This window comes from Panulirus ornatus, chromosome 11 (assembly GCF_036320965.1).
Source record: "Panulirus ornatus isolate Po-2019 chromosome 11, ASM3632096v1, whole genome shotgun sequence".
In the NCBI taxonomy this organism is placed as follows: domain Eukaryota; kingdom Metazoa; phylum Arthropoda; class Malacostraca; order Decapoda; family Palinuridae; genus Panulirus; species Panulirus ornatus.
Genome location: NC_092234.1, coordinates 60,406,465 through 60,430,524, shown reverse-complemented (window position 1 = coordinate 60,430,524; position 24,060 = coordinate 60,406,465). Strand labels below are relative to the sequence as shown.

Sequence of the window (24,060 nt, the reverse complement as noted above, 5' to 3'; positions counted from 1 at the left end):
TGTCAAAATCTAAAAATTCGTATAATTAGTCGAGTAATTAGCGTTTAAATCATCATAATTAGTCCAGGTGCTAATAAAAGGGTTAATATTATGAATCATAGTCTTTTGACCCAAAACTCTGAAATATCAAATAAAATTACATCTATACACAGAATTTCATTAAAATCTGAGGAAGTTGAAAATCTGAGCATAAAAAAATGCCAGGCTATACTTGGATTTTTCTTGATTTTTTTGAAAATATGGATTTTCTTGAAATCTTACGCATAGATCCTTTTCTGTATGCTGAATACCAATCTGTTGTCAAAATCTAAAAATTCGTATAATTAGTCGAGTAATTAGCATTTAAATTTTATCATAATTACCCCAGGTGCTAATTAAAAGGGCTAATATTATGAATCATAGTTTTTTGACTCAAAATTCTGAAATACCATAGAAAATTACATCTATACACAAATTTTCATTAAAATCTGATGATGTTCAAAATCTGAGCAAAAAAATGCAAGGATTTTTCTTGATTTTTTTGAAAAAATAGATTTTATTGACATTTTCAGCATAGATACTTTTCATGAAAATTTCAAGAAAATCTGTGTTTCAAAAAAATCAAGAAAAATGCAAGGCTATAGCCTTGCATTTTTTTTGCTCAGATTTTAATGAAAATATGTGTATAGATGTAATTTTATATGGTATTTCAGAATTTGGAGTCAAAATACTATGATTCATAATATTAATCCTTTTAATTACCACCTGGACTAATTATAAAATAAAAATGCTAATTACTCGACTAATTATACGAATTTTTACATTTTGACAACAGATTGGTATTCAGCATACAGAAAAGGATCTATGCTGAAAATTTCAAGAAAATCTATTCTTTCAAAAAAAAAAAATCAAGGAAAATCCTAGGCTATAGCCTTGCATTTTTTTTTTTTTCTCGCAGACTTTCAACTTCCTCAGATTTTAATGGAAATCTGTGTATAGATGTTATTTTATATTGTATTTCAGTATTTGGTGTCAAAAGACTGTGATTTATAATATTAACCCTTTTAATTAGCACCTGGACTAATTATAAAATTTTAATGCTAATTACTCGAATAATTATACGAATTTTTAGATTTTGACCACATATTCCTATTCAGCATACACAAAAGTATATATGCTGAAAATTTCAAGAAAATCTATTTCTTTAAAAAAATCAAGAAACATCCTAGGCTATATATATATACCCTTGCATTTTTTCCCTCAGATTTTCAGCTTCCTCAGATTTTAATGAAAATCTGTGTGTAGATGTTATTTTATATGGTATTTAAGTATTTGGTGTCAAAAGACTGTGATTCATAATATTAACCCTTGTAACTAGGACCTGGACTAATTATTACAAAATTCAAATGCTAATTACTCGACTAATTATACGAATTTTTAGATTTTGACCACAGATTCGTATTCAGCATACAGAAAAGTATCTATGCTGAAAATGTCTAAGAAAATCTATTTTATCAAAAAATCAAGAAAAATCAAATGCATTTTTTTTGCTCAGATTTTATTGGAAATATGTGTATAGATGCTATTTTATATGGTATTTCAGAATTTGGAGTCAAAAGTCTTTGATTCATAATATCTAACCTTTTAATTAGATTCTGATCTAATTATGATAAAATTTAAATGCTAATTAATCGACTGATTATACGAATTTTTAGTTTTTGACAACAGATTGGTATTCAGCATACAGAAAAGTATCTATGCTGAAAATTTCAAGAAAATCTATTTTTTCTAAAAAAAAAAAAAAAAATCAAGAAAAATCTAAGGCATTTTTTTGCTCAGACTTTGAACTTCCTCAGATTTTAATGAAAATCTGTGTATAGATGTTATTTTATATGGTATTTACCTATTTGGTGTCAAAAGACTGTTTTCATAATAATAACCCTTGAAACTAGCACCTGGACAAATTATTACAAAATTCAAATGCTAATTACTAGACTAATTATACGAATTTTTAGACTTTGACCACAGATTCGTATTCAGCATACACAAAAGTATCTATGCTGAAAATTTCAAGAAAATCTATATTTTCAAAAACATCAAGAATAATCCAAGGCCTTGCATTTTTTTTTTTTTTTTCTCAGATTTTGAACTTCCTCAGATTTTAATGAAAATCTGTATATAGATGTAATTTTATATGATATATCAGAATTTGGAGTCAAAAGAGCATGTTTCATAATATTAACACTTTAATAAGCACCTGGACTAATTATGATAAAATTTAAATGCTAATTACTGGACTAATTATACGAATGTTTAGATTTTGAGAACAGATTGGTGTTCAGCAAACAGAAAAGTATCTATGCTGAAAATTTCAAGAAAATCTGTTTTTTCAAAAAAATCAAGAAAAATCCAAGGCTATAGCCTTGCATATCTTTTGCTCAGATTTTAATGAAAATATGTGTATAGATGTAATTTTATATGGTATTTCAGAATTTGGAGTCAAAATACTATGATTCATAATATTAACCCTTTTAATTACCACCTGGACTAATTATGATAAAATTCAAATGCTAATTACTCGACTAATTATACGAATTTTTACATTTTGACAACAGATTGGTATTCAGCATACAGAAAAGGATCTATGCTGAAAATTTCAAGAAAATCTATTCTTTCAAAAAAAATCAAGAAAAATCCTAGGCTATAGCCTTGCATTTTTTTTTTTTTCTCAGACTTTCATCTTCCTCAGATTTTAATGAAAATCTGTGTATAGATGTTATTTTATATTGTATTTCAGTATTTGGTGTCAAAAGACTGTGATTCATAATATTAACCCTTTTAATTAGCACCTGGACTAATTATAAAATTTAAATGCTAATTACTCGACTAATTATCCGAATTTTTAGATTTTGACCACATATTCCTATTCAGCATACACAAAAGTATATATGCTGAAAATTTCAAGAAAATCTCTTTTTTTCAAAAAAAATCAAGAAACATCCTAGGCTAATTAGATTTTAATGAAAATCTGTGTGTAGATGTTATTTTATATGGTATTTAAGTATTTGGTGTCAAAAGACTGTGATTCATAATATTATCCCTAGTAACTAGGACCTGGACTAATTATTACAAAATTCAAATGCTAATTACTCGACTAATTATACGAATTTTTAGATTTTGACCATAGATTCGTATTCAGCATTCACAAAAGTATCTATGCTGAAAATGTCAAGAAAATCTATTTTTTCAAAACAATCAAGAAAAATCCAAGGCTTTTTTTTGCTCAGATTTTCAACTTCCTCAGATTTTAATGAAAATCTGTGTATAGATGTTATTTTATATGGTATTTCAGAATTTGGAGTCAAAAGACTATGATTCATAATATTAACCCTTTTAATTAGCACATGGATTAATTATTTTAAAATTTAAATACTAATTACTCGACTAATTATACGAATTTTTAGATTTTGACCACACATTCGTATTCAGCATACACAAAAGTGTCTATGCTGAAAATTTCAAGAAAATCAATTTTTTCAAAAAAAATCAAGAAAAATCCTTGCATTTTTTTGCTCAGATTTTCAACTTCCTTAGATTTTAATGAAAATTTGTGTATAGATATAATTTTATATGGTATTTCAGAATTTGCAGTCAAAAGACTATGATTCATAATATCAACCCTTTTAATTACCACCTGGACTAATTATGATAGAATTTAAATGCTAATTACTCGACTAATTATACGAATTTTTAGATTTTGACAAAAGATTGGTATTCAGCATACAGAAAAGTATCTATGCTGAAAATTTCAAGAAAATCTATTTTTTCAAAAAAATCAAGAAAAATCCAAGGCTATAGTCTTGCATTTTTTTTTTTCTTTTTGCTGAGACTTTGAACTTCCTCAGATTTTAATGAAAATCTGTGTATAGATGTTATTTTATATTGTATTTCAGTATTTGGTGTCAAGAGACTGTAATTCATAATATTAACCGTTTAATTAGCACCTGGACTAATGATAAAATGTAAATGCTAATTACTTGACCAATTATGCGAATGTTTAGATTTTGACCACAGATTGGTATTCAGCATACATAAATGTATCTATGCTGAAAATTTCAAGAAAATCTATTTTTTCAAAAAAATCAAGAAAAGTCCATATATAGATAGCCTTGCATTTTTTTTTGCTCAGATTTTCAACTTCCTCAGATTTTCATGAAAATCTGTGTATAGATGTTATTTTATATGGAATCTGGACTAATTGTGATAAAATTTAAATGCTAATTACTCGACTAATTATACGAATTTTTAGATTTTGACCACAGATTGGTATTCAGTATACACAAAAGTATCTATGCTGAAAATTTCAATAAAATCTGTTTTTTTTCAAAAATCAAGAAAAATCCCAGGCTATAGCCTTGGATTTTCTTTCCTCAGATTTTCAACTTCCTCAGATTTTAATGAAAATCTGTGTATAGATGTTACTTGATATGGTATTTAAGTAATTGGTGTATCATGGGGATGGGTAATGCCTTAGGAGCCGAGATGTTAGTCTGTGGTCCTAGGGAAAGGCATCCCCATAGGTCTCGTTTGTCTGGGAGGTGAATGTCACTATCATAAATATACTGATACGTGTGTCACGGCCGAGTATGTCACCACCTTGGTTGCCATCAGGTTATCTAGGTGGGGAGAGAGAGACTCCCTGGTTATCCTGTGAGGGGTGAGGGCGATATGCTTGTGTTTATGTGAAGTTTTGAGTCACGTAAGGGAACGTGTACCACACTTACTGAGGGAGGTGAGCAGGTGGCTCGCGGGAATGTCTGACCTGCTTATCTGCTTGGCGGGACAAGCTTGGGTCGTCAGCTATGTCACCTGCCTTCGTAGGAAGAAGGGGAGCACATAGGAAAGACATGATGGTCTTTGACGAAGTTATCTGCTGGAGGACAGTAATGGTATCTTATACTGCCAGTCTGTATAGATGGGAACAAGTCATTCAGACAGAATGTTCCGTTCCACCTACGATATCCTCAGCATATCACCCAGCAGGGATATAGCTTCGAGGGAACACTCGATATATTAAGGGAAATGAGGAATGGAGACCACATACTGAAGCACGTCCAGCCTCCGCATGATTTGGATTGGAATGATCCTCGACTTAAAGCTGCAGAGAAAAAGAATTGAAATATATGCATATTATACTGTCATTTCTGAACACATTTATTCACTCATAATTGATATCATTAAAGCATTTCTCTGGATGTTATTATGATTTATTAATTGTCCTCAGTTTTACGATATCTAATGGTTGTATATTCTAATATTCTTAGTTTTACTACAGGAAAAAATGGGGTAATAGTCGCTATATTACACCTTCCCTTCACTTATACCGTCAACACTCGTATACAGACGGGAGAGATATTTCAAACACTGACCCCAAACAAGTATGTAGTGTCATCATACGTACTTTGTACAGACGAATGAGGTTAAAACTTGCCATCTTAATAAGCAAAATGAAACTATATGTTCAAAATATACCCCATCTTTCATAACTATGATGAGAAAGAGAAAATGATATAGATACATGTTGAATTAACCATATGCCTAGCTCACAACTATTGATTAAGCACTGCAAGTCGGGGTCCTTCAGATTCAAATGCTGTGCAATAGCCTTCCTTTTGTCTTTTTTTTTTTTTTTTTTTTTTTTTTTTTTTTTGTGTGTGTGTGTGTGTGTGTGTGTGTGTGTGTGTGTGTGTGTGTGTGTGTTGCCTCAGGATCGTTCCTTTTCCATCTCCAACATTAATCATCCATCATATGGACTGCCCAACGGCCTTGTCAGCTTCTTCCCACGTTAGGAATGTCCCGCTCCAGCCTCCCACCCGTCCTCAAATAACCCAAGTTTTCTGAGGAGAATTCCAGGCGTAATTCCAGGAGGCGTAACTCCAGGTTGATGTTATAACCTCACATGATGTACTTCCTGATGATGTCTCGGACACTTTCATCATCATCATCATCATCCGGCCCCTCGCTTCCTCGTAGGTTCCTCGTGGTGGCCTGAAATTCAGTCGAGTAATTGAACATCTGAACAGTTGTTTTATCTGTGGCTCAGTAAACATCCTTCTTTGGGCTTCACATGGCTAGTCTGTAGGAACACGAGGCAGAGGGATTGGAATCTTTGGTCCTCTTTGTCTCGGTTCTTCACGATTTTTCACACCAGCAGAAGCGGCGGCAGCGGAACTGAGAAGCGGTGGCAGCAGGACTGAGAAGCGGTGGCAGCAGGACTGAGAAACGGTGGCAGCAGGACTGAGAAGAGGTGGCAGCAGAGCTGAGAAGAGGTGGCAGCAGAGCTGAGAAGAGGTGGCAGCAGGACTGAGAAGAGGTGGCAGCAGGACTGAGAAGAGGTGGCAGCAGGACTGAGAAGAGGTGGCAGCAGGACTGAGAAGAGGTGGCAGCAGAACTGAGAAGAGGTGACAGCAGGACTGAGAAGCAATAGCAGCAGAACTGAGAAGCGATGGCAGCAGGACTGAGAAGCGATGGCAGCAGGACTAAGAAGAGGTGGCAGCAGAACTGAGAAGAGGTGGCAGCAGGACTGAGAAGAGGTGGCAGCAGGACTGGGAAGCGATGGCAGCAGAACTGAGAAGCGATGGCAGCAGAACTGAGAAGCGATGGCAGCAGGACTGAGAAACGATGGCAGCAGGACCAAGAAGAGGTGGCAGCAGGACTGAGAAGAGGTGGCAGCAGGAATTACCTTAATGACCAATAATCATAGGATGAACTGTTCATTCTTGGACTGATCATTCTTAACGTGATGTTGGACCCTGGCTCGGCTTTTCCATACGTAGAGAAACCAATGGCAATGTGTAAACCTTCCTGGATTACCCGAGGTAAGGCGGCCATTTGTTGTCGCTATGGTTGATCTTGTCGCTTACAGAAGGCCCGCTGGAAAGTCTCCAGTCACCAGGATCGTACTTTCTGCCATTCTCATTCACAAGGGCTGATATGTTGTCATCATGCAGTAAGGATTCGTATTTTGAGAAAAAAAATAAATGAACGCAAGAAAATATATTTTCTCATGATCCTGATAAAGAAAGTTGTACAGAACATGAGAATCCATTTTTTTTCAATCTTGAGCCCAGATACGCAGAGGAAATCCTTTAGTAAGGCTAAATCTCGAACTGTATCATTAATGTCAACGTAATCACTTAGCTTCTTCGGTAACTGGCTTTCACTTGGCTTGTAATCAGCGCCGTCATCTAGGCATGAAAACTGAGCACGGCTTCGTCGCCTGAGGCAGCAGAAGGTTCCTCAAAAGCTGGAGGTGGTACAGGAATTTGACCTGAATGAGATACAGATCGCGAGGCAGAGGGATGACTGCAATACACTACATAGCTTCGCTTTGTTGTCATCATCATGTCCAAACAAGTTATTCATTTCATTCATAGTGACAGACGTGAGATGTGTAAAACATGTCTCATTCATGATCATCTCGGGTGAATGAAATGTATTGGGTAAGGTAAAGAATGAATGAATTAAGCGGAGCTCCACTGGTGTTTGTGGAACTGACAAAGGTAGGAAGGCGGGAGGCGGATGAGAGGTTGGTCCATAGCTTCGTTGTTCGAGGGAAGGAGCGATCATATCGGCCAATCCTCGTGTGGTCTCCACACACACAAACTATGGGAAACAGCAGCGAGTCGCATGTTTCAGACTCAAGCCTCGGTGGTAGGGACACATGTAGGCAGATCACAAGAACAGCTGCCACAGCACAGGGAGAGGGTAGCGGACATAATGGTGATGGTAGGAGGGAGAGGTAACACTTAGGGAAATAATGAGACAAAAGTTTTTCAATTCCATTTTCTCTAATTAAGACGTGGAAAAGGAGCCACCCCCAATATGTGAACAGTATTCAGTACCGGGTGATTAAGACCACTCTAAATGTTAAATGGTTGCTCACATGAAAAACAACCTCGGCATCTGTACAACATGTTTATGTCGTTGCCGGAATGAATACACATTTGTGTTCTAAAAATTGGGAAGTGGAAAAGTAATGACATTTAGACAAGGATGTGGGCAGAAATTGCGTTATAACATTGTTGAATTTAACCAGGATGCTTCTACCTCATACCGAGATATTGCACAAACCCGAATTATAAAAGATGTCTTAACTACGAGAAGGATAACGAATACTGGAGAGAGAAAGGAAGGGGAAGCAAGTCGAAATATGTATAGTGGAGTTACAGTAAGAGTGAGCAGGGTAGATGTTGAGGCGAGATCATTTGTGGAAAGAAGAAAGAAACTAGTCAACACGACTGAAAATATTAAGGTGTCGCACAGTCATCGACAACATCAGTGGGCCTAACAGAGAAAGAGGACTATTAGAAAGCAAAGGCTCATGTCACATCCTGTCAACTGCTCTGGAGATGCCGAGGGCCACAACAGATTCATCAAAATCCCAAAGAGACGAGAACCAGAGATGTGTCACCACGCAAACCATGCTGGTGATATGAAGGAATGGGCTGGAATTCCAAGTGTTTGAGAAAAAGTCATGGAAAGTTTCAAAGGCTTAGTAGACAGCGAGTGAGAGTATTTGGGAGATGAATGACGAGATGAGAACGTCATCCTCTTTAAGGAATGGTCTACCGTAAGGTATGCTTCCAGTAAGAAAGAAGAGTTCGGGTTATGAGACAGAAATGAAATAGGCGAGCGTGGATAGAGAGTCAGCGAGTGAAGCCACACAGAGAGGAACGCTGACCTCTTCCAAGTGCAAAACTTAAGTTTTCCGAGGGAGGGAGAGAGAGTGGATGTACCAAGCCAGAACTGATGCATATAAGATTGTGGACGAGATAGCCTGGTGGGGTAGAAATCAACGAGACGGCTTTTATGTCCCTCCCAAAGCACAGAACTCCATATAATATGCTCTTCCCACACTGACCCAGGGTCGTAATCGTCCATCCAAGACAAGCAAACTGAGCATGGAGCCCATGACGTCTTGGTCACCCATTTGCAGCGTAAATATACATGAAAACATTATCCCACACACACACACACGTTGGGGAGCCGAGCGTCCACAGATAACTCAAAATAAAACACAGTACGTAAAGAATACATAAACATAATATTATGTCTTTTTGAACTTCATATAACCAAGACTCTTGAATGATGTCCATAAGAAAACGTACCAGCGTGTCGGAGCGCTCATGGAGCAAACCTAATGTCACAAAAACAGATACCATTGCGCAAGTCATCATGCCTGATGCATTTTTGAAAAACAAATTAAATTTCCATGCGACTCAGACGTGGCAGAGGTGGCGGTGTCTTGTTCAGACTGACGTGTTCTGATGGGGGTTCATCCTATTGTTCTCTTGTTCTTCTCCACATTTCTGTTATATGTTATGTTCATCTTCATCCCGTTATTTCTAGTCTTTGTATCTTTATATAACGTGAATGATTTATTGTACGTTATGCCACTGATTTTAATCATTTTGAAAACTCCGGCTAGATCTCCTCAGAGTCTGTACTTCGTAAAAGATTATTATTTTCGATCTCTGAGCTTTTGTTGTGAAGGTTCATCTCTCAGCGATAGAATCACTTTTGTTTCAATCCTTTGTATTTGTTCCATTCTTTTCCTGTTATTATCAGCATGGATACCAAGAGTGAACAACATACTCGAATCTCGGTACAAGTGGGATGTTGTAGAGATTATTTCCTGTCTCAATTCTATCGTATAAATATCTAGTTATAAAACCTCACACTCTGCTTGCTTCATTGTACATAATCGAGCGTTACTTCTCTAAGGTCATGAGTAATTACTACTTCAAGGTCTTTTATCCATGCACGTCTAAGTAATGGTTTACCAAACATTTTCAAATTATTCATATGAGTGAGGACTCGTCAAATCTTGTATCACAGATCCTATATGTTGATTATCACGTTTTGGTTCACTTATCATCTTCATCTTGGACTAATTTTATCCCTAATTATTGCTTCTAAAACATTTGACCAGAACTGGAGGGGAAATACGAGTCGTTGATTGAAGACACATTACATTATCTTCATTGGTGTGACACTCCTTACTTGCCCGTCGTCACTCCGCAGTCTTACTTCTTGTAACGATTTTCTTGACTATCTTCGTGGTGGGAGATGGTCCTCGCTGGCGAGCGCACGTCTTGTAACATCCTGGTCATCAGTTAGATCTGATTTCCATGTCATTTTGAGAAGGTCTGAACATCACGCAAGTCTGATTTGTCATCTTCCTTTGTTGGAAGTATGTCTTGTGATGGTGATTATATATATATATATATATATATATATATATATATATATATATATATATATATATATATATATATATATTTTGTTTTTTTTTCTTTTTCTTTCGTACTATTCGCCATTTCCCTTGATAGCGAGGTAGCGTTAAGAACAGAGGACTGGGCCTTTGAGGGAATATCCTCACCTGGCCCCCTTCTCTGTTCCTTCTTTTGGAAAATTGAAAAAAAACGAGAGGGGAGGATTTCCAGTCCCCCGCTCCCTCCCCTTTTAGTCGCCTTCTACGACACGCAGGGAATACGTGGGAAGTATTCTTTCTCCCCTATCCCCAGGGATAATAATATATATATATATATATATATATATATATATATCGACAGCAAACAGCAGAGCATTAGTATCGTTAGAAAACCACTTATATGTAATCGTTTAAGATGCCACCGCCATTAGATGAATGGCATATTGTATCTTTCGTGTCATTCTCATCCCTTGTATATCTAAGAGTTTCTAAAAAGTCCTCTTCAAAATAGGAGAAAAAAATCTCGTCTAATTTTCCCTCAGTGTCTTTAACTTTCTCCCAGCAGTCTGTGTCTGGCGTTATCAACATTTCATGATCCCGGAAAGTGTCGCTTACTTTGGATATTCTTTATTCTCTTTTTTTTTTGTGTGGGGTCGAGCTAAATATCTTATTTCGTCAGCGATTCAGCCTGGCATTTTATCTTTACTATTTACTCTTTATTTCTGGGGATGTTGTACCTCTCAAGAGGAAATATTATATAGTTATATAATTACGCAACATCCTTTTAACAATATCTATATCTAAAAACTTGACTCAAGTTTACATCACTCACATCCCAAAGCATTCTACCATGATGGACAAATCTAAGAATTATTATCATCACGTTTTCTTTCAAATCGGAACGGGTCTCTACATTAATGATGGTTAGATTTCCTGATCGGTAACACCCCATTGGTTTAAAGAACTCACAAGCTCATTAGATCTGTCTGTGATAGATATTAGATCTAGTATATCATTATCTTGCTTTGGGTTATGAGGTCTGTCTGTGATAGATATTAGATCTAGTATATCATTATCTTGCTTTGGGTTATGAGGTCTGTCTGTGATCGATATTAGATCTAGTATATCATTATCTTGCTTTGGGTTATTAGGTCTGTCTGTGATAGATATTAGATCTAGTGTATCATTATCTTGCTTTGGGTTATGAGGTCTGTCTGTGATAGATATTAGATCTAGTATATCATTATCTTGCTTTGGGTTATGAGGTCTGTCTGTGATAGATATTAGATCTAGTATATCATTATCTTGCTTTGGGTTATGAGGTCTGTCTGTGATAGATATTAGATCTAGTATATAATTATCTTGCTTTGGGTTATGAGGTCTGTCTGTGATAGATATTAGATCTAGTGTATCATTATCTTGCTTTGGGTTATGAGGTCTGTCTGTGATAGATATTAGATCTAGTGTATCATTATCTTGCTTTGGGTTATGAGGTCTGTCTGTGATAGATATTAGATCTAGTGTATCATTATCTTGCTTTGGGTTATGAGGTCTGTCTGTGATAGATATTAGATCTAGTGTATCATTATCTTGCTTTGGGTTATTAGAGCACTTCGTATTAAGACCGACTTTCTAGTAACTCTGTTATCCTGTGTTCCCTCATGATGTCCTGCTCAGGCTACGGCTCGTGAGTCTTCCCCTCGTGCAAGGGGAAGCAGGGGAGGGGAAGACGTTGTCAGTCGTTCATGTCACCTGCCTGCGAGGGGAGGAGGTGAACGGGTTGTAAGTCGGTTACGTCACCTGTCTGTTGAGGGAGGAGGAGACGGGTTGTAAGTCGGTTACGTCACCTGTCTGTTGAGGGAGGAGGAGACGGGTTGTGAGGTGGTTATGTCACCTGTCTGTTGAGGGAGGAGGAGACGGGTTGTGAGGTGGTTACGTCACCTGTCTGTTGAGGGAGGGGGAGACGGGTTGTGAAGTGGTTACGTCACCTGTCTGTTGAGGGAGGAGGAGACGGGTTGTAAGTCGGTTACGTCACCTGTCTGTTGAGGGAGGAGGAGACGGGTTGTGAGGTGGTTATGTCACCTGTCTGTTGAGGGAGGAGGAGACGGGTTGTAAGTCGGTTACGTCACCTGTCTGTTGAGGGAGGGGGAGACGGGTTGTGAAGTGGTTACGTCACCTGTCTGTTGAGGGAGGAGGAGACGGGTTGTGAGGTGGTTACGTCACCTGTCTGTTGAGGGAGAGGAAGGATCACTGTCGAGTCACCTGTCTCTTTCTGTAGGGGAGGAGGACTATTGAGCTGATGTGAGCCGGTCACGTTAGTTGCTTGTGGGGTCAGCGAGGTGGTTGTCCTTTCAGACAAAGGTCGTTGGCCATATTACATGAGGCAGACAGCCAACCCCAGCATGGCCAGGCTGGAGGAGGAAGACTGAGACTTGTATTGAGAAATATTTTGTTACATCAGTTACGACCACAGGTTCTTAATGCCATTGACCCGTAGTTGTCAGATAGAAAGACCTTGCTTGATAATTACCTCCTCATCTATTGATATCCTCACACCCCTCATAGAGGCCTCACACTCATGGGAATGAGTGAAATGGTTGTGTCACAGTAATGAAGCTCTCAGAAATACACCTTTTCCACTGTAACCTCTAGAAGGTTCAACGTAGTCCACTGGTAAGATTCAGGTGGCTGTATCTCATCCACTGGAACATGTGGGATCCTGCACCTGATCCACTGTAACATCTTAGAGGCTGTGCCTGATCCACTATAACATCTGGAAGGCTGTACCTGATCCACTATAACATCTTAGAGGCTGTACCTGATCCACTATAACATCTGGGGGGCTGTACCTGATCCACTATAACATCTGGGAGGCTGTACCTGATCCACTTTAACATCTGGGGGGCTGTACCTGATCCACTTTAACATCTGGGGGGCTGTACCTGATCCACTATAACATCTGGGAGGCTGTACCTGATCCACTTTAACACCTGGGAGGCTGTACCTGATCCACTTTAACACCTGGGAGGCTGTACCTGATCCACTTTAACACCTGGGAGGCTGTACCTGATTCACTATAACATCTGGGAGGCTGTACCTGATTCACTATAACATCTGGGAGGCTGTACCTGATCCACTGTAACATCTTAGAGGCTGTACCTGATTCACTATAACATCTGGGGGGCTGTACCTGATCCACTATAACATCTGGGAGGCTGTACCTGATCCACTTTAACACCTGGGAGGCTGTACCTGTACCTGTGGATCATTTTATGCCAGAATCTGAGTACTGTTTGTGAGGAGCATCACTGGCAGTAGGAGGAGGAGGAATTATGTAGGTAGTTTAGAGGGTTTGGCGATTGATGTTATGTTGGCAAGTTTCCAGATGTTAGGGATTTTGTTGTATAGCGTAGCCCGGAGTGGTTGAAGATATCTGCAAGTGATTGGAATACAAATGGGCCAAAGTGTTTCATGTGAAAGTTCGATATGTTGTCAGGGCTTGTAGCAGGAGAGTTCTTTGAGGTTGTGATTACATCACTTGTGCCAGTGGGAGTGAAGGATGGGTGAGCAGATATACCTGGATGGATTCTATGTAGGTTTCCCAAGACTATCCTCTTTAGGGGTGTGGTTAGTTTGTGGATGATTTCAGAGTTAGTGTGTCATGAGTGTGTTTGAGTGTGTTTTGGGAGAAGGGATTTCATTGGATTGGGGGGCTGGACTGGTGTGATGAGAATGGATTTTCTCCGATGGTTGCTGTGGGTCTTGTGATTCACTGTGTTGAGGAAGGAGTGACAGTTTTCAGTTTGTCTTTCAATGATTCAGTTAGTGGCGGTGTTATTTGGATATTTGATTTGTTCTCATACATACTGATAGTGAGTAGTCTGAGCTGGGTTCTGTGGTCTGCCCACAAGTTATATAGCTCACACACACACACACACACACACACACACACACACACACACACACACTTATATATATATAGATAGATAGATAGAGAGAGAGAGAGAGAGAGAGAGAGAGAGAGAGAGAGAGAGAGAGAGAGAGAGAGAGAGAATGTTTAGTTAGGATTTTCATTGCTTGTATGGACCATAGTGAGATGCCTGAGGATCGATGTAATGCATGTATGATGCCTTTGTCTAAAGCCAAGGGAGATAAAGGTGAGTGGTCGAACTACAGAGGTATGAGTCTGTTGAGTGAACCTGATGATTTGTATCGGAGAGTAGTGACTTGACTGGGTGAAGGTATATACAGAACATTAGATTCGGGAGGAACAATGTGGTTTCAGGAGTGGCAAAGGATGTGTAAATCAGGTCTTTGCTTTCAAGAAACAGAAGAATTTCTGTGTGGCTCTTATGGATCTAGGGAAGGCATATGAAAGGATTGGTAGACATGCCTTGTGGAAGCATCTAAATGCATTTAGTTTTTGTCAAGATTGTAGAGTGTGTGTACGAGAGGGAAGAAAATGAAATGAGTGGTTCCACGTGAAGGTTGGTCTGTGGTAGGGATGTGTGTTGTTACCATGGCTGTTTAAATTGTTAATGGTTGGGATGGTGAGGAAATTAAATGCAGAAGTCTTAGAGAGAGGGGCGAGTATACAGTCTATAGGGTATGAGGTGAGGGGCGAGTGAGGTGTCAGTTGATGTATGTTGATGATACAGCACTAGTGGCTGATTCGAATGAGAAACTGCAGAAGTTGTTGACTGAATGTGGGAGATTGGGCGAAGGAGAAGGTGAAAGTAAGTATGAATGAAAGCAAAGTTATTAAGTTTGGTAGGCAGTGGGACAGGTTAGTTATGGTTTGAGTCTGAATGGGGAAAATTTGGAAGTCGAGAGTTTTAGATACTTGGGAGTGGACATGTCAGCAAATACAACCATGGAAGCAAAAGTGAGTGACGGGGTGGTTGAAAGGGGCAAAGGCTCTGGGAGGATTGAGGAATATGTGGAGAGAGAGAGAGAGAGAGAGAGAGAGAGAGAGAGAGAGAGAGAGAGAGAGAGAGAGAGAGAGAGTTCTCTGGAAGGGCAAAATGTATGTACTTGAAGGTATGGTAGTCCCAACGATGTTGTATGGATGCGAGGCATGGGTTATAGATGAGGATGTTCGAAGAAGGGTGGTGTTGGCCATGAAGTGTATGAGGACAATATGTGGTGTGAGGTGGTTTGATCCATTAAGTAATAGGAGGGGAAGAGAGAGGTGTGTTAATAAGAAGAGTGTGGTTGAGAAAGTTAAAGAATTTGTGCTGAAATAGTTTGGACATATGGAGATATTGAGTGATAACAGGTTGGCAAAGAAGATTTGTATATATCAGAAGTGGAGGGAGTAAGGAGAAGGCAGAGAATAAATTAGAGATGGAAGGATGGAATAATGAAAATTATGAGAAATTGAGACCTAAACATGAATAAGGGTAAAAGCCGTGCACAGGATAGACATAGTATACAGGGATCGACGTGCTGTCACTGGACTGAGCCAGAGCATGTGAAGCGGACATGGAAAACCATGGAAATGTCTGCGGAGCCTGGATATGGATATGAGGCTGTAAATTCGGCGCAATGCACATGATAGCTAGAGAACGGATGTGAGCGAATGCGGTATTTCTTCGTCTTTTCCTGGCGATGCGTTGCCCTACAGACTGCATGCTCGCCCTTCTTTCCAAGACTCTTGCATTTGCTTCCCTCACCATCTCATCCATAAACAAATTGAACAACAGTGGTGGCGTCACACACCCCTGCCGAAGAGCAAACTTCACCTGGTTTCATTTACTCTCCTCTCATTATAATGGTGCACATGATAAGACCTCACTGCCTTTAACAGCTTTCCTCCCATACCCTATATTCTTACGAACTCCCACAAGGCACCTCTGTCAAACATATCTCATGCTTTTTCCAGATCAATGAATGCCGCCTACAAATCCATCAGTTCTTTAAGTATTTCTCACACACGGTCTTCGATGCAAACGCCTGATCCACACATGTGAAACCGCACTGTTCCTCTCCGTATTGTTGCTCAGTACATGTATTTACCCTCTCATTCATTAATTTCCCGTGCAACGTACCAGGTACACTCGATAAACTTGTACATTTGTGGTTTGAACGCTCACCTTTCTTCCCATTTCTTTTATACAGTGGCACTATACATGAATTCCGTCACTCCTCTGGCATCTCACCATGATCCATGCATACACTGAAAATGCTAACTAACCAATCATTCTTAAGAAATTCAACTGCAATACCATCCGCTCCAAGCGCCTTGCCGCATTTCATCTTTCCAAAGACTTTAGCCACCTCATCTCTTCGCCAAACCACTCTCTATGACTCCCTCACCTCGCATACCACCACGACCCACACACCATACATCTGCTTCCCAGTCCTTAAACACATTCATCAGTCATTCAGAATACTTAATCCATCTCCCCCTCACTCCCCGCTTTGCCGCCTTGACCGATGTTCCTTCTTGTTCTCTTGCTTTTCACTCATTATCAATTTCCTTCCAAAGCATCTTACTGATGCTTACTGACCCAAACTCTTACTTGCCCTCTTTTTCAGCCCCTGCAGCCTCTTCTTGACTTCCTGTCGTTTTATCCTATACATCCCCAAATAATTTGTTCTCCATCCACTCAATCATCACCCAAACCCCAGTCTTTTCTCTTTAACTCGCATATTTTCTTCTTCCCGCCAGTCACTACACTTTCTAATCTGCTCACCTCCTACCTTTCGCATACCACAAGCATCTATTGCACAAGCCAGCACCGCTTCTCTAAATACCTCCCATTGCTAAGCCACTACCCATGCTTCATTTACTCTCACTATTTGCCATTCTACACTTAATGTCTCCTGGTATTTCTTCACACAAGTGTCTTATCCAATCTCACTCACACCTTTATATATATATATATATATATATATATATATATATATACTAGGCCAGGTACCCACTTATTGGCCAGACACAGGGGGAGAATGAGCTCCTGGATTAGCTGCAGGCTATCTACCGCCTCCAGGAATTGTCCCCGGGTGGGCCCGTGCATTACTTATGGTCATCAGTGCTTAACAGTATACCGCGGTAGCCAAAATGTTCACCGTGTATTCCGTCCGCACCAAGATACATTGTGTTCATAGCTTCAGTGCATGCTCGTGCAGCCAGTCATTGGTCAACGGCAATTCCAGTAGATGGTTTTGTTTAAGCATCAACGAGAGATGACCATCTCATTGAACCAGTCGCTGCACCTCTGATCTCACAGGTCTGGGCATCAATGAGAGATGACTGTCTCACAGAACCGCTTAGCTCACTTCAGGTCTCACAGTTTATTGTTCCATTGTTTCGGCCGTGGCCATTTCAGCCTGATTGAAGTCGTGGGTTTTCTTATCCCGAGAGTGTCTCTGGATGTTTTAAGGACGCGACCAGACCTGCTGTGAGAGCTGGTGGTTGCACCAAGTGCTCTCTCCCATGCCTGCACTGCCTCCACAATATATTGTTTCAAAAACTTTGCCTATTTAATCCAGAAACTCATTACGTCTTCCAACTTCTGTTTTCGCCAGAGGCGGGCCACCCTGCTGCAGATGTGTGGGTCGTGTGTGGTGGAGATGTGGGCTGTCCATAGTGTGCATGTGGGCTGTCCTTGGATGGGATGTGGGCTGTCCGTAGGTGGGATGTGGGCTGTCCATGGATGGATTGTGAGCTGTTCGTAGGTGGGATGTGGGCTGCCAGTGGTTATGGAGACTATGCTTTGTGGGGGCATGGACTGTGCATGGCGGCGATATTAGCTGTTGTTAGTGGCGGTAGTGTTGGTTGTCTGTGGTGAAGGTGGGGGTCGTCTGAGCTTGGGAAGTGGGTTGTCGGCAATGAGGGTGTGAGCTGTTCATGGTGAGGGCGTGGGCGCTCCGTGGCAAGGGTAATGGATGTAATAAACATTTGGCAATAGACGCGACAGAAACGATCGCCAGGTGACGCCAGTGAGTCTGGAAGGCGTCTGCTCACACTATCAGGGTTCAGTCCTGGTGCTGGGGAGTACCAGGTGCTGAGTGGCCAGACTAGTGCTGGGAGGAACCAGGTAGTGAGAGGCGACACTGGTGCTGGGAGGAACCAGGTAATGAGAGGCGACACTGGTGCTGGGAGGTGTTAGGTAGTAAAGGGCGACACTGGGGATGGTTGGTATCAGGTAATAAGGAGCGACGCTGGTGCTGGTAGGCACGGGTAATGGGGTAGGACACTGGTGTTGCTGGGAGGTGCCAATTAGTGATGGAAGATACCAGGGCGAGGAGGTACTAGGTAGTGGAGGACAACATTGACGGTGGGAGCTACCAGGCACTGAGGGGCGACACTGGTGCTGGTAAGTTGTCGGTAGTGAAGGTTAACACTATCACCAACACCGCATCACAATACCTCCTTGCCTCCCTACAGCAAAGACCCATCACCAGTACCTCAACCCATACACTTCCTCCTCTGTTGGTCTCTAGTTCCAGTCACAACAACAATATAAGCATTCCAGTTCTACCAAGCATCTTGGTCGACATCTTTCTTACATATTTTCACCTTATTTTTCTTACTTTATAATCTGAAAAGAAAAAACATTCTTGGAAGATTCTGCAAGACGGATACGAATATCTGTTCTGTGAGATAAGAATATTTTATTGTTGGCAGCTGTAACAGTATTTTAGGGGTGTATGGAGCCCTTAAAGTGGTATTTGGTGTCTGGGCCACAGAGGCACGGGAACCCTCTTGACTCTTTACTCTTCTAAGCTGTATAGTGTCACAAGGAGATAAGACGTGCAATAGTCATTAGGAAGGAATTGTCCGATGTGTGTATATGATAATAGAATATTTTTGCTTGACGACAATTGCCATCCACGTCCATAATCTTCAGATCTAGACAGAGACTCGTAACCACAAGTCATAGGAATCTAAAGGTACTTTTAATATCCATGAAAACTACCTAAAGATACGTAGATATATGAATGTAAAACTAAACATAGAACTGCGAAACAGCTGTCACTACTTAGAGAGAGAGAGAGAGAGAGAGAGAGAGAGAGAGAGAGAGAGAGAGAGAGAGAGAGAGAGAGAGAGAGAGAGGAGTTACATAGATACACAGACCACACAGAAGGCCCAATCGGCGAGGTGGTCTGGCCTTAACAATACTTGAGAAATAGAAAATTAAATTCAGCTCACTTAAGAGGAGTGGAAGAAAAAGATAGCAAAGGCTCGCTCCCCACCCTCCACTTCCTCCGGCAACATGCCGGACGGAAAACAAGTAGAAAAAAAAATACCTTGCAGGATTGAACAACCTGAAGGAATTTTTTATATGAAGCCATAAGGTAGAATGAACATGTGTTATTCATCCCATCACCAACGACATGCAGCCCTTCTTTTTTTTTTGTTGTAAAAATAATATTAAAGATAGACTTGAGTTCCAGCTTTTCGAATCTTTATGCTATTCCTAATGTTGAAAAATGATACAGTAATTCTTACTCTCTCACAGTAGGTGAATGGGTTAATCAATGTTGATATATTGCTACAGTATGGCCAGGGAGAGATGGGAAGCTGAAAAGGTAGCATGATATACCACTACGTTATGATGATTGGTCAAATGAATTATTCAGTACCGGGGAGTGGCAAGGGATGATTACGCCTAATTTGAAGATATCAGGGCATTGCTCTGAACAAAATTGTCTGGGAGCTTATGCCACGCATTAATGATGTCGCTGGTAAAGAAATATATGGCACAGTCCAGATTAATTGGGTGACCTCTTAAGTTTTAAGTCCATACTTTCTCGTTGGTAGTATTGGCACTACTTTAAGGAAATTTTCAATATCTTCGTTGTTGAATCTTTTATTTATTTGAAAAACATTCTATTGATTTGCTACGAAGACGTTTGTTGCGTAGGAAGAAGGATTTTGATGTTCTCAGTCTCTCCTCATATGGTTTCTTTCTCAAGGAGGAATCAGTTTGGTTCCTCTTCGCTGCGTTGCTTGCCATCTGAGAATCTCCTTCCTTATGTGAGGGGCATAAAACTGCATTGCGCACTTGAGGTGGAGTCTCACTAGACATAGGTATAGTGGCAATATCACATTTTGCTCTGGTATGAAAAGTTTTTGTTGATAAATTTGATATTTACTCTTTTGGTTGCTTCAATACGGTTTGTGGGAGGACTCGAATTTGTTGGAGACAATGACCACCCACATCCATCACACTACGGGTGTCCTTTACCTTGTGGCCTACTCGTATAAGGTGACATTCACTGACGACGTTAAATGGCATTTGATATTTTCCAGACCATACAGCGATTTTATCTCGATCCTCTCGTAATCGTAGCCTATATCTTTTCCATACAATATGGCATTGCCGCTCATTGTGTCACATGCAGATTTGAACACTTAAGGTAGTTGGCGTAGCATCTGTATCGTTAATGTGAGAAATGAAAAGTATAGGCCCAGGTACGGTTCCCTGGGGACTGCACTAGTAGTAACGAGCGGTGATGGTTCACCATTCATTACGGCTATCTAACTACTGTCATGTACCCAGGCTTCTATCCAATTTCCTATGTAACCAGTAATCCCCCAAGGCCCGCAATTTATGCATCAATTTAACGCGGGGGATTTTGTTAAATGGTTTATGGAAGTCCAGAATTATAAGTCTGTTACTTTTGTTATGGGTTTTGAATAATTGATGATAGATTTCAAGTAGGTTTGTAAGGCATGAACTGCGCCTTCTAAAACCATGTTGTGTATTGTTATTGATCACTTTGTGTTGTTCTTGATAAATTAGGATGTTACCGCTGATGATATGATAATCGACTCGAGAAGTTTGCATATAATTGATGTGAGGCTAATACGACGGTAAGTGCGAAGCAGTTCGCGTCTTTCCCTTTTTGTAAAAAATGAGTGACGTCAGCCGGACTCCTGTCCGATGGGACTATTCCATCCTGGAGAGATTTAGTGATGATATAGGATAACAGTTTGGCGTTACGTGTTTAACGTGTCTTATTACTTTCTGGACAGAAACAATCAGGGCTTGGACTTTTATTAGTCTTCAATTCATCTACTTCTTATGGTACATCTCTCACTGTGATGGTAAATTCTAATATCGTGTTTGTGCTATTTCTCGCTGTCTTGAAATTCGTTTCACTGTTTTCAGGTGTAACGACAGAACTAAAAGAAACTTGTTCAGGGTTGTTGCTATGCTTTTATCATCCACAAATATTATTGTCCACAATAGGTTCCTCGTGTACTAAGTTTCCAATTCCAACTCTCTATATGTTTTTTGTATTACTGATATATCTATGAAATCTTTTAGGATCTGTTACTATCACTTAGGATCTGTTACTATCACTTAGGATCTCTGTTACTATCACTTGCAATATTCACTTCGTAATTTTTTTCTTGTCTCGTTTGAGAAGACCTTTCACGTGTCGTCTGACAGTGTTATATTGCGTTGCCGTATTTGAATCGTTGTCTGTGATTTCTTAAGGTTGTGGAGTTTATATCTGCGCTGTATACTTCTTGCTGTATCTATGAGTGCCACTCAGGCTTGTTGCTGGCTTTATTGTTTCTGTCGTGCATAGGAATGACTGTGTCTTGTTGGTGCATAAACTAACGCATAGAACTGGCCCATAATAATTACTCTGGGCATGAACCAACGAGGTTGAGACTCTTTAATACGTTGTGCAAACCATTAGAATCCCTTCTCTTAAAGTTAGCATTAATAACATTGGTTTCAGGGAGGAGGGTTTTGCTATTTACGTCGACCTTAGCCATGTTATGGAAACGAGTGCCTAGATGTTCTCCAACATGGGCGGGTATTAGTTACCAAGAACTCCTGGGATGCGAGAACCACATCAAGTATATGAGCTTCCCCCGTCGGCTCGGTGGCAGTTTGGCAGAGAAAATTGTCTTCAGCAAAGTTGATAAGTCTGGCAGATTCACTTTACGAGAGAGAGAGAGAGAGAGAGAGAGAGAGAGAGAGAGAGAGAGAGAGAGAGAGAGAGAGAGAGAGAGAGAGAGAGAGAGTCTGTAATACAAGTGTCATAAGCTAGAAATACTTTCCATACGGTTTGTTTCATATCCTCCACGAAGCATTTCCAGCTCCTGAGGTGGATGACTGGTAAGTGTACAGGCGTAGGGTAGGAAGAGGCTCTCCCCCAGCACTAGGCAGCGTGGGAACCTCCTCCTCCTCCTCCTCCCACACCTGCAGACCCCCAGCCGTCAACCTCAGGTGCAGTAAATGAAGCGCAACATATGCAGGATAATTCCATCGTGTAATTAGCCACTGTGTACACCAGTGCACAAACTTGGTGTCAGTGCCACAGTGTACACCACTGGACAACCCTGGTCTTTAAGAGCTGTTTTATCCGTGTTACAGTTACGGCGGTGGAAGGCGGGGTTGCCTCCCTCCCGTGCGATTTTCGACACCCGCCAGACGACTCTGTCTTCCTCATCCTGTGGTTCAACGGTAACCTCACCACCCCTATATACAAGTAAGTTGACTACCCCTGTATGTACGTAGTTGTAGCCTCACTTTCCCTATATACAAGTAAGTTGACTACCCCTGTACATACGTAGTTGTAGCCTCACCACCCCTATGTACAAGTAAGTTGACTACCCCTGTACGTACGTAGTTGTAGCCTCACTGTCCCTGTATACAAGTAAGTTGACAGCCTTACTACCCCTGTATTTACGTAGTTGTAGCCTCACTATCCCTGTATACAAGTAAGTTGACAGCCTTACTACCCCTGTATTTACGTAGTTGTAGCCTCACTGTCCCTGTATACAAGTAAGTTGACAGCCTTACTACCCCTGTATGTACGTAGTTGTAGCCTCACTGTCCCTGTATACAAGTAAGTTGACAGCCTTACTACCCCTGTATTTACGTAGTTGTAGCCTCACTTTCCCTCTATTCAAGCGATGTAACAACTTTACTGCCGCTATGTACGAGTAAGTTGGCAGCCTCACCATCTCTGTGTACAAGTTAGTTAAGCAGCTTCACCACTTACATATGTTTGAAAAGCTGATCTTTATCACACGTGTGTGAATACAATATATATATATATATATATATATATATATATATATATATATATATATATATATATATATATATAAAATACTTGTTTTAAAAAGAACATACTCAAGTATACGTATGTCATTGGGCATTATGTGATTACATATAGGCATGCTAGAGAATGACTCTTGGATGTGAGTGTGTTGAGAGAGGCAGCTGGTGGAATGTCTGATCTTTACCTTGTAGAGGCGAGGGTGAAGATTTGTCGAGGTTTTCGAAAATGAGGAAACTTTATAGGTGAGAAGAGAGTGGTGAAAGTAAGTGAGATTGGAATAAAAGACGTGTGAAGAAACACCATGGGAGATTGAGTATAGAATTACAAAGAGTAAACGGAGCTAGGGGAGTAGGTGAGGAAAGGGGGGGGCGGGGTATTTATGGAGGCAGTGTTGGCATGTGCGATAGATGCAGATGGCATGCGTAAGGTGGAAGGAGGGCAGATCAGAACGGGTACTGAGTGGTGGAATGACGGAGTAAAGTTGCTAGAGAAAGAGAAAATATGGGCTTTACCTGCAGAGAACGAGTGCAAATAATTGGAACATGTTTAAGAAAAAGCGGCAGGAGTCAAAAGGAAGGTGCAGGCCTAATGTGTGGAAAGAGAAGTTGTCATCTGGGAGGGACAAAATGGGTATGTTTAAAGATACAGTAGACCCAACAGTGTAGTTTGGATGCGAGGCATGGGCTACAGATGAGGATGTGCAGAGGATGGTGGATGTGTTAGAAATGAAATGTTTGAGGACAATATGTGGTGTGAGGTGG

The 24,060-nt window shown here is 40.3% G+C and overlaps 1 protein-coding gene across 2 annotated transcripts in view; it reads left to right on the top strand.

Annotated features, from left to right (window-relative positions):
- LOC139751591 (protein turtle homolog B-like) overlaps positions 1–24,060 on the top strand; it is a 900,734-nt gene that overhangs the window by 546,484 nt on the left and 330,190 nt on the right. For both annotated transcript variants that reach the window (XM_071667192.1, XM_071667193.1), the window contains one exon: positions 22,606–22,720. In XM_071667192.1, the coding sequence (XP_071523293.1) occupies positions 22,606–22,720 (115 nt within the window). The remainder of the gene's footprint in view (positions 1–22,605; positions 22,721–24,060) is intronic.